This window comes from Phalaenopsis equestris, unplaced genomic scaffold (assembly GCF_001263595.1).
Source record: "Phalaenopsis equestris unplaced genomic scaffold, ASM126359v1 Scaffold000002, whole genome shotgun sequence".
Taxonomy (NCBI): Eukaryota; Viridiplantae; Streptophyta; class Magnoliopsida; order Asparagales; family Orchidaceae; genus Phalaenopsis; species Phalaenopsis equestris.
The window spans coordinates 18,684,911-18,700,957 of NW_018164444.1; the positions used below are offsets into that span (position 1 = coordinate 18,684,911).

The 16,047-nt window shown below is 35.4% G+C and overlaps 1 protein-coding gene across 9 annotated transcripts in view; it reads left to right on the forward strand.

The window, feature by feature from the left end:
• The first annotated feature begins 1,007 nt into the window (after window positions 1–1,007).
• The window catches only part of LOC110025238 (putative zinc transporter At3g08650), a 23,791-nt gene continuing 8,751 nt past the window's right edge, over window positions 1,008–16,047 (forward strand). The window contains exons 1-4 of one of the 9 annotated variants that reach the window (XM_020725615.1): window positions 1,008–1,181; window positions 2,164–2,307; window positions 2,409–3,154; window positions 4,383–4,667. In XM_020725615.1, the coding sequence (XP_020581274.1) occupies window positions 2,690–3,154; window positions 4,383–4,667 (750 nt within the window). In that variant the 5' untranslated portion in view covers window positions 1,008–1,181; window positions 2,164–2,307; window positions 2,409–2,689. Of the gene's footprint in view, window positions 1,182–1,277; window positions 1,364–1,426; window positions 1,486–1,511; window positions 1,755–2,163; window positions 3,155–4,382; window positions 4,668–16,047 lie in introns of those variants that run through there. The other 8 variants (XM_020725661.1, XM_020725625.1, XM_020725642.1 and 5 more) reach the window with 8 other exon arrangements.

Consider the following 16,047-nt stretch of genomic DNA (forward strand, 5'->3'; position numbering starts at 1 on the left):
TTCACTACTTTCAATGTTAGTCATTGTTATCATTAATATTTATAGTTGCTTATTCTATTATTAAACATCACTTTTTTCTTTATAAATCGCATAAATTTGACTAGCCTATCTCACATAATTAGGATTTGATTTTAAAAATTATTAAAATGTAATCAAAAAGACAAAAAAAGGATATTTAATAATTGAACAATAAATTATAAAATAATAATCATAACAATTAGGTGCTCTTTTAAACCTAAGTTTGGGATGAGTTCTCTTATTTTTAAGCTGTAAAACTCTAAACCAAATTCATTTATTGTTACTAAATTTGATTGGACAATTCTTTTTTGATTATATGCACATTTTATTTTCCGGTCACATCATTGTGATGATCATAAATTTTTAATAAGACTACAATTATGCATTATTTAAATGCATGTATATTTGGTCAAGTTGAATGAAATGAATATATGATTGACGTTATCACGGTTTATGCATTTCCCAACTTCAGCTTATATGGCCTAAGGATGTTATTAAAACTCCTTACTATATCCAATTTGACCAACTACAACCTATACAATCTACAACTCATGCACTTCCAACAACAGGCTCTGTGACCTATAAATGTTATCATAATCACTACTATAATTTATGTGACCAACTACGGTCAATGTGACTCGCAGCTCCTTCTTACAACATCTATAGCCAACTAACGCTCCTAAAGCAGCTATCCACGACCCTCATGACCAACTGCTATCGTGATTTTTTACTACGAGATCGATGACAAGCTAGCACTACAATCACCATCTACAACATTCACAATGAACTACTATCATAACAATCAACTAAAACATTAGCAGTCTATTTCAACTATTATTACTGAAATAATATACATCAAATTTATTATTTCATTTTCTTTAATTCAAAAGAAAAGTGTGCATTGATAATCACCAGTGAATTATTAGCTTAATGGCTAGATACATTAAAGTCAAATTAAAATCCTAACAGCGTTTCTTCCACAAATTCACCAAAAATATCAGCAGATGCAGCATCTATAAACTCCTGCTAGTTCTTCTTTAATTCTAACGCCAGGTCGCCGTTAAGCGACATCTGGTTTGGTTGACTTGTTCTACCAGGCTCAGATCTTCTTCTGCAATCTTCTTCGCTTCGAAAATCCGCTGAACAAAGTTGACTCCCTCACGGTAAGCTGTTTTCAGAGAACTTGTTTTTCCGCTGGTTTTACTCCTTTCCTTCGTACAATTTCTACCACGCCATTAATTTATTATACCTTTCTGGTATTTTATATAATATTTTGCCGTTACTTTGTCCGCGTTTTATCTTTCCATGGCGATCGTGGGGACGTGAAGTCATCTCCTTGAAACAGGTCTTGATATATTTTTTTTTGCAATTCTTGTTCATTGGAGAGTAATTCTAGATTTTTTGGAGTTGGTCCTTCTGCAGAAGCCGAACTGGTCCGATTAGTCGATCGGTGTTAAGATCTTCGAGGTATCTTGTTGTTTTAACCGTTGTTCTAGGATTTCGATTTAAGTAGGGCTAGTAAATTACGGTAACACGCTGGCCATTGCCTTTCTCCTCCTTCCGCTCGTTCCCAAATTTAGGATATATCGACCAGTCGTTGCTGGATAAGGAATCGACGGAACCATCGGCGTGTGACGGATAGAGGGAGGAGATCGGCGGTGGGGGCTTTGGTGCAAATCTCCTAAATCCGCTGAACTACCGGCTTTACTGAATCCGCGATTTACACCGGAGCGTAGGTGAAACATCAGTTTGAAAAGGATTTATTTTCATCTTTGTGACTATTTGGCAAGATTAACCGTAAATTCTGGTTAAATCCTGCTATCAAGAACCCCCTAAGGGTTTTGTGATGATATATTAGTTGTAGAGATTCAAAAGCTAGGGTTTTCGGAAATTCTTTTGTGAATTTTGTTTGTTGTGTCATCTCATGTTGACTTGAAGAAAATTGCTTTTAGTTTTCATATTCTAGTTGTCAGGACTGAATTTATTCTGCGCATCTTTTTGTTTAGAATAGTATCATTCTTTTTAGATTGTTATTTACTGTTTCTTCTTTTGATGAGTTATTTGATTTGTTATGCTATTTAGATCTGTAATTATCTGTTGTAATTCTGTCTAATGTGCCCTTTTCTTTCCTTATCAATTTTGCAGCTAATTCAAGGACCTTCTTAGATTATAAGAATAAATTGATTATTGCTACATTGCTCATCAGATTGAGGAGCTCCATGGTTTGGCTTGGTTTCAAAATTTGAAATTTTTTTCTCAAAATCTTCTATAGTAGGTCCTAATTTATCGGTATTTAAGCGTTTATTCTTGGTCTCACCTGCTTTATTTTGCTCAAAGGCTTAAAGCAGTACATAAAGTTATAATTGGAGTTAATATTTCTATAAATGAAGGTATCATTTGTGCTAAATTCAGATAAATCCTCTGCGACATTGCATCCCCATATATAGTGTTCTATTTCACCAGGCAGTGTTCATGGCATCAACATCAGGGAGAAGAACAGATTCAGTCAAATATGTGCTTTTTATATATGCATGTGAGGATCATGTAGTGCTTTGTTGACCTAATTGCCTTAAACAAGGATCTTCTTGTTTATCTTATGGATATTTGACAAGATTAATGCTTTTGAAGAAAGGCAACATTTAATTTCATCCTGTACAGAAAGTCTGAAAAGATGGCCTCAAGTTTGCAAATTCTTATTTCGTCATTGCTTATAACTATTTTAGCAAGTAGTTCTGCTATTGCAAAATCAGACATGATAGTTCAAAGGACGATAAGTGCTCCTCGGAGGGATATAGAGAGCACAGTTATTGATGGGACGGGCAAAGAGGTTGGACTTCATAGTCTCGGGGTTCTTTTTGAAGGATTTGATGAGAGGAAAGTTGGTAGCAACAAAGTTTCAGTTTTTACAGTTGCTTGGCTTACCCTTGCCATGGCTGCTGCAACAGGCTTGGGTGCAGTTCCTTTTTTCTTTGTGGAGTTAGAGCCTGAATGGGCAGGTGTTTGCAATGGTTTGGCTGCTGGAGTTATGCTGGCTGCTAGCTTTGATTTGGTGCAGGAAGGGCAGAGCTATGGTGGTTGCAATTTGGTGGTTATCGGAATTATAAGTGGAGCGGTTTTTATTTTACTTTGTAAGAAGGTATTTATCCGTGCTTTTGTTTCATTTTATTTATGGGAAATTTTCATACATAGCACTTTGGTGCTTTAAATCTATGCATGAAAATGTGTATTTCACTTATAAATAATGATAATAGTGCTATTTTTTATGTGATATTGAAGATTTGAGTGCTATGTGTGTACATATGAAAGTTTACGTTTGAGGTATGTAAATATATAAGAATTGTGTGCTATGTGTAATGCCCCTTTATTTATTTATTTATTTTACCTTTTAGACTTTATCTTTGCAAATTTTGTTTTCAAATTTCTTTCGTTATTCCATAGCGTTAATATATCCTATCATGCAGATTGATTAGCTTTCTAGTATAGCTTCTATTAACTCCACAAACTTGTCTCTAAAGTAGCAAACTGATCAGACGGCTTTTTCGTATAGCTTTAGTTTCTTTGAATCATAAGACCAATATACATTTCATTTTCAATCCTATTAATGTTGTATTCCAAACTCGGTTTCTTGTGCATCTTTTATTGCATTTCCTTGCAATATGCTTATTGCAGGAATATGCAGGCGTTTTCATTTTTTTTTCCTTTTTATAAATCCAATGGCCAGGCACACACAGTGTCACCCGCCTACCCCAATGGAACTTATCTGTTTAGAATACTGAGGTTAATGAACAAGACAATAGGTGGTTGCATAAATCCATTTATTTCCTCATGGTGTTCTTAAAAATCACTACGATTCTATGAGAGGTATAACAAGTTATGCTTCCTTGTATCAGCTGTCATGGGTGCTCTAAGTTTTTGAAGGGATCGATTAAGCTTTATTTTTGATATATAGCTTAGTGTCACTTCCCAAAAGAGCTCTTAAGAGAGGTGGGCAGCCCAGGACTTAAATACTGTTTTCGGCCCTACACCTAGCCGATGTGGGACTATTTGTTCGTGACATTCTCCCCCACCCCACCCAATCACGTGACACCCCGTCACGGATCGGCTCCACCGAGGGTCCCACTGGACCATGGAGAGTCTACACACCTGGTAGACAGTAATCTGCTCTGATACCACTTGTCATCTCCCATAAGAGCTCTTTTGGGAGGTGACATTAGGCTTAGTCTTTATGTGATTTGATAACCTTTTTGCACGTATATCTTTTACTAAGTTACGCGCTACTGCCATGTTTTACTAGAATTATGGAATGCATCTATTTTAGAGGACTAGAGGCAATCTGAAATTATGCTGAAACAATTTCTTTCCAGGTTCTTGAAAGATTTGGTGAAGTAAGCATGCTAGACATAAAAGGTGCTAATGCGAGTAAGGCTATATTGGTCATTGGAATAATGACATTGCATTCCTTTGGCGAAGGTTCAGGGGTTGGGGTGTCATTTGCTGGTTCAAAAGGGGTTAATCAAGGACTTTTTGTGACTCTAGCAATAGCTGTGCATAATATACCTGAAGGTTTAGCTGTTAGTATGGTTCTTGCATCACAGGGGATCTCCCCTCAGAATGCCATGTTCTGGAGTTTCATCACATCTTTGCCTCAGGTATGTTTATGGTTCTGTTTATATCTTCACTTTATGAATGAATAAGTGAGTTTTCAGAGTGTTGATTGTCATTTAAGTCATCATTTTGCTACCGCATGTAACATGACCTCTTAAAATCACCTTGTACTTGTTGCAAGAAAATTTTTCATTCCTTCCAAATAAGAAAAAATTATTTTTTTTTATTTTTATTTTTTGGCCCCATTTTGGTAAGAAATTAAAAGTTATTCTTGTTTTTTGGAATATTTATTTGTTATTGTAAAATTATAAGCCATTGCAAAATAAAATTTTACTTCTCCAGTTTAATTTATGCCTCATAATCTGCAATATCCATGAATCTTTTCATAGTTCATTCTACTAGAACATATTTACTCCTGAAATCATGTCCATTAATATCGTTTCTTCATCAAGTATATATTATTAATAGTTCTTCTATCTCTCTCAAAATTAATTTTGTAAACTAACTTTTAGTCTAACTTGATGAGCATAAATATTGACTAGTTTTGTAATATCTTTTTAATAATAATCCTAATGGTAATCATCTTCCTCCAATTCCTATTCACATCAACAATTTTATCTCAAACTCCTCATCCTTTATTATCCTAATCTTATTCCTAGCATACAATAATTTATAAGTTTTCCCAATATTCTTGAATTTTACTCATTTCCATTTAATTTCTTCTGAGCAATTAATATTTATTCTTCTTATTATATTTATGCTTACCAATTCTCTTATCTTTTCATCCAGAAATTCTCATTTTTTATGTATCAAATTTAATAGCAGATTTAGGCCTGGCCAACATTTAAATTATGCACTAGAACTTAACTCTTAAAAGCAAGGAATCTTGGAAGAGTGGGAATTTTGAGAATCAAAGGTTATTGCTCTTTAGAAATTGCATAGGTGTGAGAATTAAGGATTGGAAGGGGCTGAAGGAGTTTGACAAAGTTGATGGTATGGGATTTTCAATTGGGGGGAGAATATTACGAGTGATAGGAGTGTGAATTTAAGAGAAAAATGAGGGTTCTCTTTAATTTTCATTTAGTAATAAATTGAGTTTTTTTTTTTTTTTACTTCATATTCTTATCCAATGAAATAAGAGTACATCAATAATTTGAATTAACTAAAATTTATATCAAGATAATCGTAATAAGTATAATTGTATATAAATCTTATCATATAACTAAAATAAAAGATAATCTTAACAAAAATGAAATCAATATTATTATTTTTCATTTTAATCTAATTATAATCTTAATGCATGTTTCGTATCATGCAAACTCTCTCAATATTGATTAAACTCTTTTATTAAAGAGTAATGACTGAGCATTTGCTTGGAATTCTAGTATCCAATGAGGAGGTAGTGGAATTAGTTCATTAGCATCTCTTGAATTATCAGCTTTGGATTTTGTGGCATTGCTGAGTGTCCCATATTAATATAGCAATAATAGTAGTGGTACTACGAACTAGTCTAGCTATAATGCAAGAGTTGTTAGAACAACCTAAATATGTGGGGTTGAATCTAGCTTTAATATAAGAATTTGCATGTGGATAACAATTTAGTGATTTTGGGTGATTGCAGAAGAGAGTTTAGCCTTATAACATAGAGTTATATTTATGGATGTATACTTTGAGAGTATAAAGAAAACCATTGAAGGAAATAACTATTTTGAAATAGTGTGATGGAATTCAAGTTATTAGATTTTATTAATCTTTTAAGCTAGATTATTACGAGTGAAAATTTATAATTTATTAGTTCGACCAAAATGGGTATGGGATGGAGACGATAAGATAAGTTTTGTTAAAAAGATTACCTTAGGGGATTTTTTAAATAGACAACGCATTAATAAGTGAACTTGATGGAGCATTAATAAGTGAACTTGATAGAGGAAGGAGCTACACAAGGTCATGAAAGAAAAATAAATATTTTAAATACCAATAAAAATTGAATGCTATTGATCATTATCTTGACCGAAGTAGAACTAGAATCTTTTCAAGTAGTATTGATGTGTCATAAACAAATTTTTATCAAGCACGATTCTCAATGTATTTTTTATTAGGGATCTTCAAAATTCAAATTCAAAACCATTTGGGCATTGATTTCAGCAAGTTTATAGTCAAATTGATTGTCTCGATAATACAAACTCAATGATATCAAAATGAGTTCAATCTGGGTCCAATCAAGTCGTTGAAGCATAATGGGAGTCTTTGTATTTTCAATTGAGTGGTTAATGAACTCCAAGTTGACATATTGATACTCGATAAGTCTCTCCCAAACTTTAAATCTAAGATTCACAACTCAATCTCATGCATAAACCTGACCTTAGATATATCAAACCTTTTTATACTCAATAATTATAGTCAAATTGATTGTCTCGATAAGACAAACCCAATGATATCAAAATAGGTTCAATCTGGGTCCAATCAAGTCGTTGAAGCATAATGGGAGGCTTTGTATTTTCAATTGAGTGGTCAATGAACTCCAAGTTGACATATTAATACTCGATAAGTCTCTCTCAAACCTTAAACCTAAGATTCACAACTCAATCTCATGCATAAACCTGACCTTAGATATATCAAACATTTTTATACTCAATAATAATAATAATAATAATAATAAAAGCTAAACTGCTCTTCGGCGTACAAAAGATAAAATTGTTCATAAGTTAGGCATCATCCTCAAGGTGGGAAAATGAGAGTGTTTCTCACCCTCCAGCACAGTTATCACTATTTCTTCATCCTCTACCTCCTCGTCATGCACTGTGAGAACTTGTAATTTTGTTTCCTTGCAACGGTGTCCTGAGGTTAAACTTTTCATCACATTGAAAATATAATCCCTTTGTTTGCTTCTCCAGAATTTGTCTCTATAAGGCAATTGAGTGTTGTTTCTGGTCATGTCCCATTATTCTTGTCCCGTGCGGCCTCCGTTTGGACTTCTACTGTTTGAGCTTTTGGTATCGTCATGGTTGTAGCCGTTCGACAATGCTTCATCTATGCTGCTCCTGTTGGCCTTTTTCATTAGTTATTATCCTCCACCATCTGGGCTAGCTCCATCATCCCACTCAATCCTCGTCTTAATAATCAGAGTGTTGTCTGTATATTATTAAATTTCCCTCAAATCCTGCTTCAAAAATCCCTTACAATCATCCAGAAAATAGTTCAAATCTCTCACTATCATGGCTGTCCCCTCCTAAGTCAAGGAATAAAATTGCTCGCGTAGGTCTCATGCTATTTTTTTTATTTTTGTGCGTTGTATCTTCGTGCAGCGTTAAGATGTTGAATCATTACTCTACGGCGATGAATTTTATGACACAATAGTTTGACGTCGTCTGTGGGAAATGAAGTTTCGTTAATAAAAATCTACACTTCTTCAATAACTGGCAAACGTAATACGTAAGCTTCTTGCTCTAGTACTTACCATTCCAAGGCACGGTCTCAAAGTGTGACGGTAAGCCTCTACTTTGTTTCCATCACCAACTATCAAATGAGTCTCCTTTGCACCTCTTGATGATCTTGTATGAAGAATGCATAAATCTCAAAATGTGAGATTTTTATGTGAGGCTTGAAAACCAACAGCAGTGAAAACTTGAGAGGCGCAATCACCTCAAAATTCACTAATTATAGATACATAGTTATAATCCCACCACACGTTGAAATTCCTCCTCATGAAACTAACATCTTGGATGTTGCTAGCTCTACACATTCATCCCATGTGGCCAAGTCTAGCAGTAAACTTTCAACACGTGTGGAGAACTTAGCTCGATCTCATATTGAGTTACGAAGTCTAGTATTATAAGAGTTCCTTTTAAGATATAAAAGTAATTTTTCTATTCGGTGTAGTTCTTAAGTGTCTTTTCCTTTGGATTTAATAATCCTTCAACACCATATTCTAATATGGTTTAAGCTTCAAAACATTGATACTTATGATGGGACATCTGACTCATATGAACACGTTGATTATTTTAGAACAATCATGTACATACAAGGACCTTCTAACGTGTTCCTTTGTCTAGTTTTTTTTATTATTTATAAAGGCTTAGCACGTACTTGGTTTTATTCACTCCTAAGGGAGTCTGACACCCGTTTCTTGCTGAGATCTATTATCAAGTCATAAATGCTTGTTGATTTTGAGGTTGAATATACAATCCTCGCCCATATTGAGGAATTTATTCCGACTTCAAAATTTTCCCCATGGACTTTGTATGTCAATGGAGCCTCTAAAGTTGGAGCTCGTGTTTTGTTTATTTCTCTTGAGCAAGACATTTTGGAATATAGAATTGACCTTAAATTTTCTGCAATAAATAAACATTGTTGAGTATGAAGCCCTCATTTTGGGTTTAGGCTTTCCATTGATTGCAGAGTTCAAGATATAATTGTTTATACTGATTTTCAACTTATAATTTTTTACGTGAAATGGGACTGCAATATTCACAACTAGAATAGTACATTTGCTTAGTTACATCACTCGTTGCTTGTATCTAGATGTATCAAATAATTCACGTACTTTGGGAATACAATCCCACCTTGATGGCTTTTAAGCATAACTCTCGCAACAAGAGAGTCATCTGCTCTTGACGGCCACCATTCTAGGTGATGATGTCAAAGCCATAACGCTAGGCCTCCGCTTCTCTTTTGTTGGATGAACATTACTCTATTGATGAAGCAAAGTCTTATCTATCCATTGAAGACCATGTCCTGATAATGAAAGAATCTCAAAATGAAATTCTTCAACTCTTTTACGAGGCTCGATAATTGACATAGGTGTTAACTGGTGAAGCTTACTGAAGTGTAGAATCAACCATTGACTGGAGAAGCCTGGCTAGAAAATATTCTTTCAGTACTCCCTCCTCATACTGAAGTTTAGAATCAACCTTGTTAAGAATCTAACCTCCTCAATATTGTGAGTTACACACACCTATCTCCCTTATTGACCTCCCAATCAGGGTGCACTTTTACTAAAGTCATGATCATACCACTGAAGCATGTTATCATTTATCAACTTAAAGAATAAATTTAAAACTAATTTGATAAGGATGTATTGGTCGATTTATGCAAAATTATTCAACTTGTGTGGATATCTCCCCAACTAGGAGGCAACAAATCCAAAAGTAACAAGAAAGAAGTTTCAAATATATTTTTTTGAATATGATTGCAACTATATTTTCAAGAAAAAATATGATTCATCTCGACTTAATGCTTTAATTGAGAAATATAGAACATTTTTGGTATATCATTATGGGTTTAATTGATCTCAAGAGGACTCGATTTGATCTCTTCCATGTAGGTTAAAATCGTCGAGCAAAATATCTGACCAACAACCTAGAATAAATTAAAAATTTTTAGTGGATTTCTTCCAACTTCGTTTGCGTAGATTAACACCGTTGAATATATATGACAAAACAAACTGAGATAAATTTAACATCCTTGGTAGATTTCTTTTGAATTTGTCTACACAGGTTAATATTTTTGAACATATCCAACAAAACATCCTATGTGTGTTTAACTTCTTTGGTAGATTTTTTTCGATTTTATCCTCACAGGTTTACGTCGTTGAATATATCCGACAAAATAACCTATGACTGGTCCAACTTCATTGGTGTTTTTTTTTTACTTTATCTCCGCAGGTTAACGTCATTGAATATTTCTGAGCAAAACAATCTAGGACGAGTCTAACATTCTTGGTGGATTTCATTTGAATTTTTATTTGCACAAGATAAATCCTCAAATATTTTCTGGCAAAATAATTTAGGACAGGTCTAATATTCTTGGTGGATTTCATTCGGCTTTGTCCACACATGCTAACACCATTGAGTATCTCCAGTAGACAACCAATGATGGGCCTGACATTTTTGGTTGATTTTGTTTGACATTATCTGCTCGGGTTAATGTTGTCGAACATATTCGACGGACAACATGGGGTACGTTTAACACCCTTGGTGGACTTCAGTCGACTTTGTTCTCATAGGTTAATGCTGTTGAACATCTCTGACAAACAGCCTATGACAGGTCTAACTTCCTTTGTGGATTACTTGTGGTTTTTATGTACAAATGACCTCAAATTTGTTAAAAATTATTGATGGATTACTTATAATATTTTATATATAATTGATCTAAAATTTGTTAGACATCCTTGGTGGATTGTATTCTGTGATAGGAAAACTTTCTCTTTTTCTTATTGATAGATATGCCCAACTCTAGATTTGTAATAACTCTGATATAAAAAATATCATGTGATATGATATTTTCTAATTAGGTTGTCTAATATCCAATTTCCTAATATACATGATTCAGACTTACTACCTTTAATAGCACATTCGACTTTGTCCGCCCAAGTTAACGTCGTCAAACATTTATTGGCAAAACAACCTAGGACTAGTCTCACATCCTTGGCGCACTTAATTTGATTTTGTTTGCATAGGTTGATGTCGTTGAACACTTTCAACAAACAACGTATGATGTGTCTAACATTGTTGATGTATTACTCATGATTTCTTATTTACAAATGTCCTTAAGTTGATCAAACATTCTTTGTGGATTATTCATAACTTCTTATATACAAGTTATCTTAAATCAGTTAAACTTCCTTGGTGGATTACTTGTGACTTCTTTTATACAAATGAGCTCAAATTAGTCAAATATTCTTTGTTGATTACTTATAACTTACACATGAATGACTTCAAATTGGTCAAACATCCTTAGTAGCAGACTTATTCTCCACTCATATCCTAGAAGACACACCCATAATATAAGCTCGATGGGAAGTTAGTAGTGGACACATTACTCACTAGAAAAATGTCTTGAGGGCAAATGATAGACAATGTCTTCTACAATATCCTTGGAAGCCACGCTCATAAGGTAGCTTCGACAGGAAGTCGGTAGTGGACATGTCTTTATCAATAAAAAGACTTCATGAGAGTAAGTAGTTAACATGAACATTCAGAAAAATCTCAGAAGGTTATAAGCTTCAGAAGATGCAAGATTCAGAAGGCATATGCCTCAGAAGAGTTTGATATGACTACGCTTTTGTTGGGGGGGAATACCTCAATTTGAATATATTGGATTTCTAATAAAGATCATAATAATTTATGTCTTCTTTTTTAGGCAAGTTATAAGGAATCAACATTCTTACAACAACAAAAAAGTCATTAGTCAACAACTTCTCATAAATAATCAAATAAAAATTATCAGAATCTAGATAGGCAATAACTGCCTGAATTTGGGTAGACAACAACTGCTTGAATTTGGATATGCAACAACTACTTGAATTTGAGCAGATAACAACAACCTCAATATGGGTAGACAATAGTAGTCTGAAGGCAGCAATATTCTTAATATGGGTAGGTAACAACAGTCTTAATATGGGAAGGCCACGCCAGCTTGAAGGCAACAACAACCTCTATGGAAATGACACAACAATCTCGATATGGGAAGGCCACGACAACTTGAAGGCAACAACAACCTCGATATGGAAAGGACACAACAGTCTCGATATGGGAAGGCCACGACAACTTGAAGGCAACAACAACCTCGATATGAGAAGGACACAACAGTCTCGATATGGGAAGGCCACAACAGCTTGAAGGGAACAATTACCTCGATATGGGAAGGCAACAATTACCTCGATAAGGGTAAGTCACAACGGCTTGAATGCAATAACTTTAATATAGGTAGATAACAATAGTCTAAAAGAAAAAGACAACCTGAATGAAGAAGACAACAACAATCTAAAGGCAACAATCTAAGTGAGGGAAAGCAGCCTGGAAGAGACATCAATTTGTGGAGAAGTGGTGTGACTTGCTATTTATAAAGGAAGTTCTTAACAATGATGAAATTTTGAATTAGGGAGTTTCGCTCCGCTAGCGAACTTGCAGACGCTGAAGCACAAGCGCGCGCGAAAGGTTGTGCAACAACTCATGCATGCTTGCACACAGGTTTTCGCAACTGCACGACCGCAGCCTAGCCAGTACCCTCTCGCACCCCATGCTCACACCTATAGTTGTTCCCGCACCACTGCCCACGGGTACACCCCTGAGAATGCCACTAGATTGCTAAACATGCAACCCATCATCTTGTCTGCATGCCCTACATACGCCACTACACCTTCACTTGTGCTCATACTCTCCTGTAGGATCTGCTACTTCTCGGGCAGAATTTTGTGTTCATTTGCTCACACGCATGTACACGTGCATTCGAGCATGCATATTACTACAAGTCTAGACACCTACCATTTCCGCTTGTTCGCTTTGCCGCTATCGGACCATTGTCGTCGCCGAACCATTGTCGCCGCCACCATTGGACCATTGTTGCCCCGCTACTACTGTTGCTACCGTTTGACCACCGTAGTCTGGTAGCCGCCGTTGTCAGTCCATCACTGTTCTGGCACCACCATTGTCTTCGAACCACAGCTGCTCGACCTCCACGGGACCTTTGCTAGCTTGCTGCCACCGCCACCATAAGCGCAAAAATAATATGATCAAATATTTTTCTACAAGTGGTTATTTCATCATTTTTTAGCATCCTGAACTTAATTTTGACATCCTTAAAACTTCACCAAGCATCCATGAAAACACAAATCTCCTAAAATTATAAATTTTTGGAATGTTTAAAGTTATGTTTTTCAATACTGGCTGTATATTTTTAGACGACGCGGTGAAATTGCCTGAAATAAATGGGCATTAATAAAATTTTCATTAAGGACAAATCTTATTGCAATTTTTAATAAGGGATCTTCCAATTTCAATTTTAAGCTTATCTGGGCCCTAATTTCAACAAGTTTGTAGTCAAACCGACAAGGTTGGCAAGACGAACCTAATGATATCTAAATCAGCTCAATTTGGGTCCAACCAAGCCTAAATTAAGCTGTTGTAGCATAATAGGAGGCTTTGGATCATCTACTGAATGTTCTAATGAACTCCAAATTTGATAGATTTATAGTCGAATCGAGCGTCTCGACGAGAGGAATCCAACGAGCCCAAGGTCGCTAAATTCCAAGCTCATTAAGGCAACCAAATCCTTATAAAAACATTTATGATCAAGGGAGGTCAACATGGATCGTTCGATCATGTGGTTACAAAAGTTGCACTCTTAAAGACCAAACTGGCCCTCCCCAAAAGGCTATAAATAGGCCCCCCTAGCTTCACTTGAGGGAGGAGGAGAAGAGAAGAAGTGAAATTTTAGCCTCTTTTGGATAATAACCAACGAATAACCACCGGCCTTCATAGCCCTCGACCACTATCAATCATCGTCAATTACTACACGTTGTCAGCACATGCCGACACCGACCACCAGTTTTCGACGACCATTGCTTGCAACCATTATGATCAAACTACAGTCTTTGTGGTTAACTATTATTGTTATAGCTTCCGACTATGAATATATGGTCAACTGTTGTTATTGCAACCACTGACTACAACCTTTAATGCCTTTGTGGCTACCCTTTTATGACATTTATGACCAACTACTATTGTCTACAACCCGTATGGTCAACTGTTGTTATTGTAATCACCGACTACAACATTTATGACAAATTACTGTCTTTATAGCAATCAACTACGACATTTGTGACCAATTACTATTGTTGCAGTTTCGAAATACAACATCTGTGACCAACTGCTGTTATTGAAGCCAACGAATACAACCCTTACGACTAACTATTGTCTTTGTAGCAATTAATCATGACCTTAGTGGCCAATTATTGTTATTTTAGTTAAGAGTCATTGTCGCCCAATTATGACAATTATGGCTAAACTAATATTGTCCATTTGTGATCATCAACATTGTAATTTCATTTTCTCAACTTCAAGAGAAGAGTAGACATGTGTACCTACAATTACATGCTGGATCACTTTTACTGAGTTAGATCCTGTAGTTTTTTAAGAGTTTTTCTACGTAAAATTTTGGCGACTTCTACCTTCTTTTACCTGTCATTTGCGTATATGTTGGATCTTTGTGCAATGCTAAGATTTTAAATCATCACTCTATTGCCGTAAATTTTCTGTCATGCAACAAGTATAACAAGCAAAACAAAATCGATAATTTTTGATGATTTTTATGAAAAGTATGATACTTAGAAAAGATAAAATAGATACATATAGATTAGCTAAGGCGGGTGATAAGCATCAGAAACGATAAAAATGTTAGTTTGATAAATGAAATGGGAGTTTCAAGAAAAAAAATATTAAAGGGGGATTCATAAAACCAACGGTTGAGTTGGGAATAAGGCCAATGATGGTTGTCATGATAGTGATGATATTCAGCATTAAAAAAATTGTGTTTCAGTCTTTCAGATAATAAGAAAATACGATAATTTTCTGTCCTTGCTCGCAAGCCCCCCCTCTCCCTCCCTCTCCCTCCCTCTCCCTCCCTCTCTCTCTCTCTAAACTATTGACAAAATCTAGTGATCAAATAGCAATTGCTCTCCTTTTTAAAGGGGAGGCCATAGTTTTAAAGCCTCCAAGTATCCAATCACACTTAGAAGCAACTAGAAAAAAATTCAATAATTTATATGTTGCCATAAATAATGAGTATATTATAATTCGATTCAGTGATATCACTGTGATGTCATTGTAAAACCCATTATTCAATTAAAGTCTGCAGGCACCAAGGAAATTGAGCTTATGCTGAACAAAAATGGTGTCTATAAACCATGTGTTACATCTAATACCGAAATTTCTTTGTACCAAAGTCCAACATGCAGGTCCAATAATTGCTAACTGTGCTATGTCTCTATAATAATGATTAGCTAAATGAACCATTTCCATTTCATTCAAAAATTAAACTAAGGGGATTTGTGACTAAAGAATCTGTAATCTGAAATGTTAGACTTCAAACTTTATCTCATTTCCTTGCCCACAATTTCCAACAGTCTAAGCACTTAAGAAATCTGACTCAGAATTGCTGACGAGTTATTTTTGATAATTGTTCTTCCATTTTGATATTGATTTTAAGCTTTGCTGCTATTAAGCCAGATGCTGCCTTGCATTATTATCTCTGTTGATTTTTTGCTTCTTGCAAGTTTGAGGATTGTTGACCTCATTTTTAGTGAGGTCTTAGTCTCCTACTCTTAGAACCTAGGATCTAGCTTTAGGAGTTCTTATTGACCATCCTAGTGGACTAGCGATGGAGCCCACCTTCCGTAGAATTTCAAGCCACTTCTTGACTCATTTTTGTGAAGAACTCTCATGAGTGGTTCCAAGCACTCAACTTTTAGTTGCAAGTGCTCAAGACCAACATGTAGAGGGCCCGAAATTGAGTTCCTATAGGATCAACAGCCTTAGGTGAACCCTTTGTGACTCGATTACTCGCGAACGCCGCTTTTCACGCACTCACTGCATCACACACGATTTTGGCTTAAATTGACTCGTCCGCCGGCAAACTCGCTCGAAC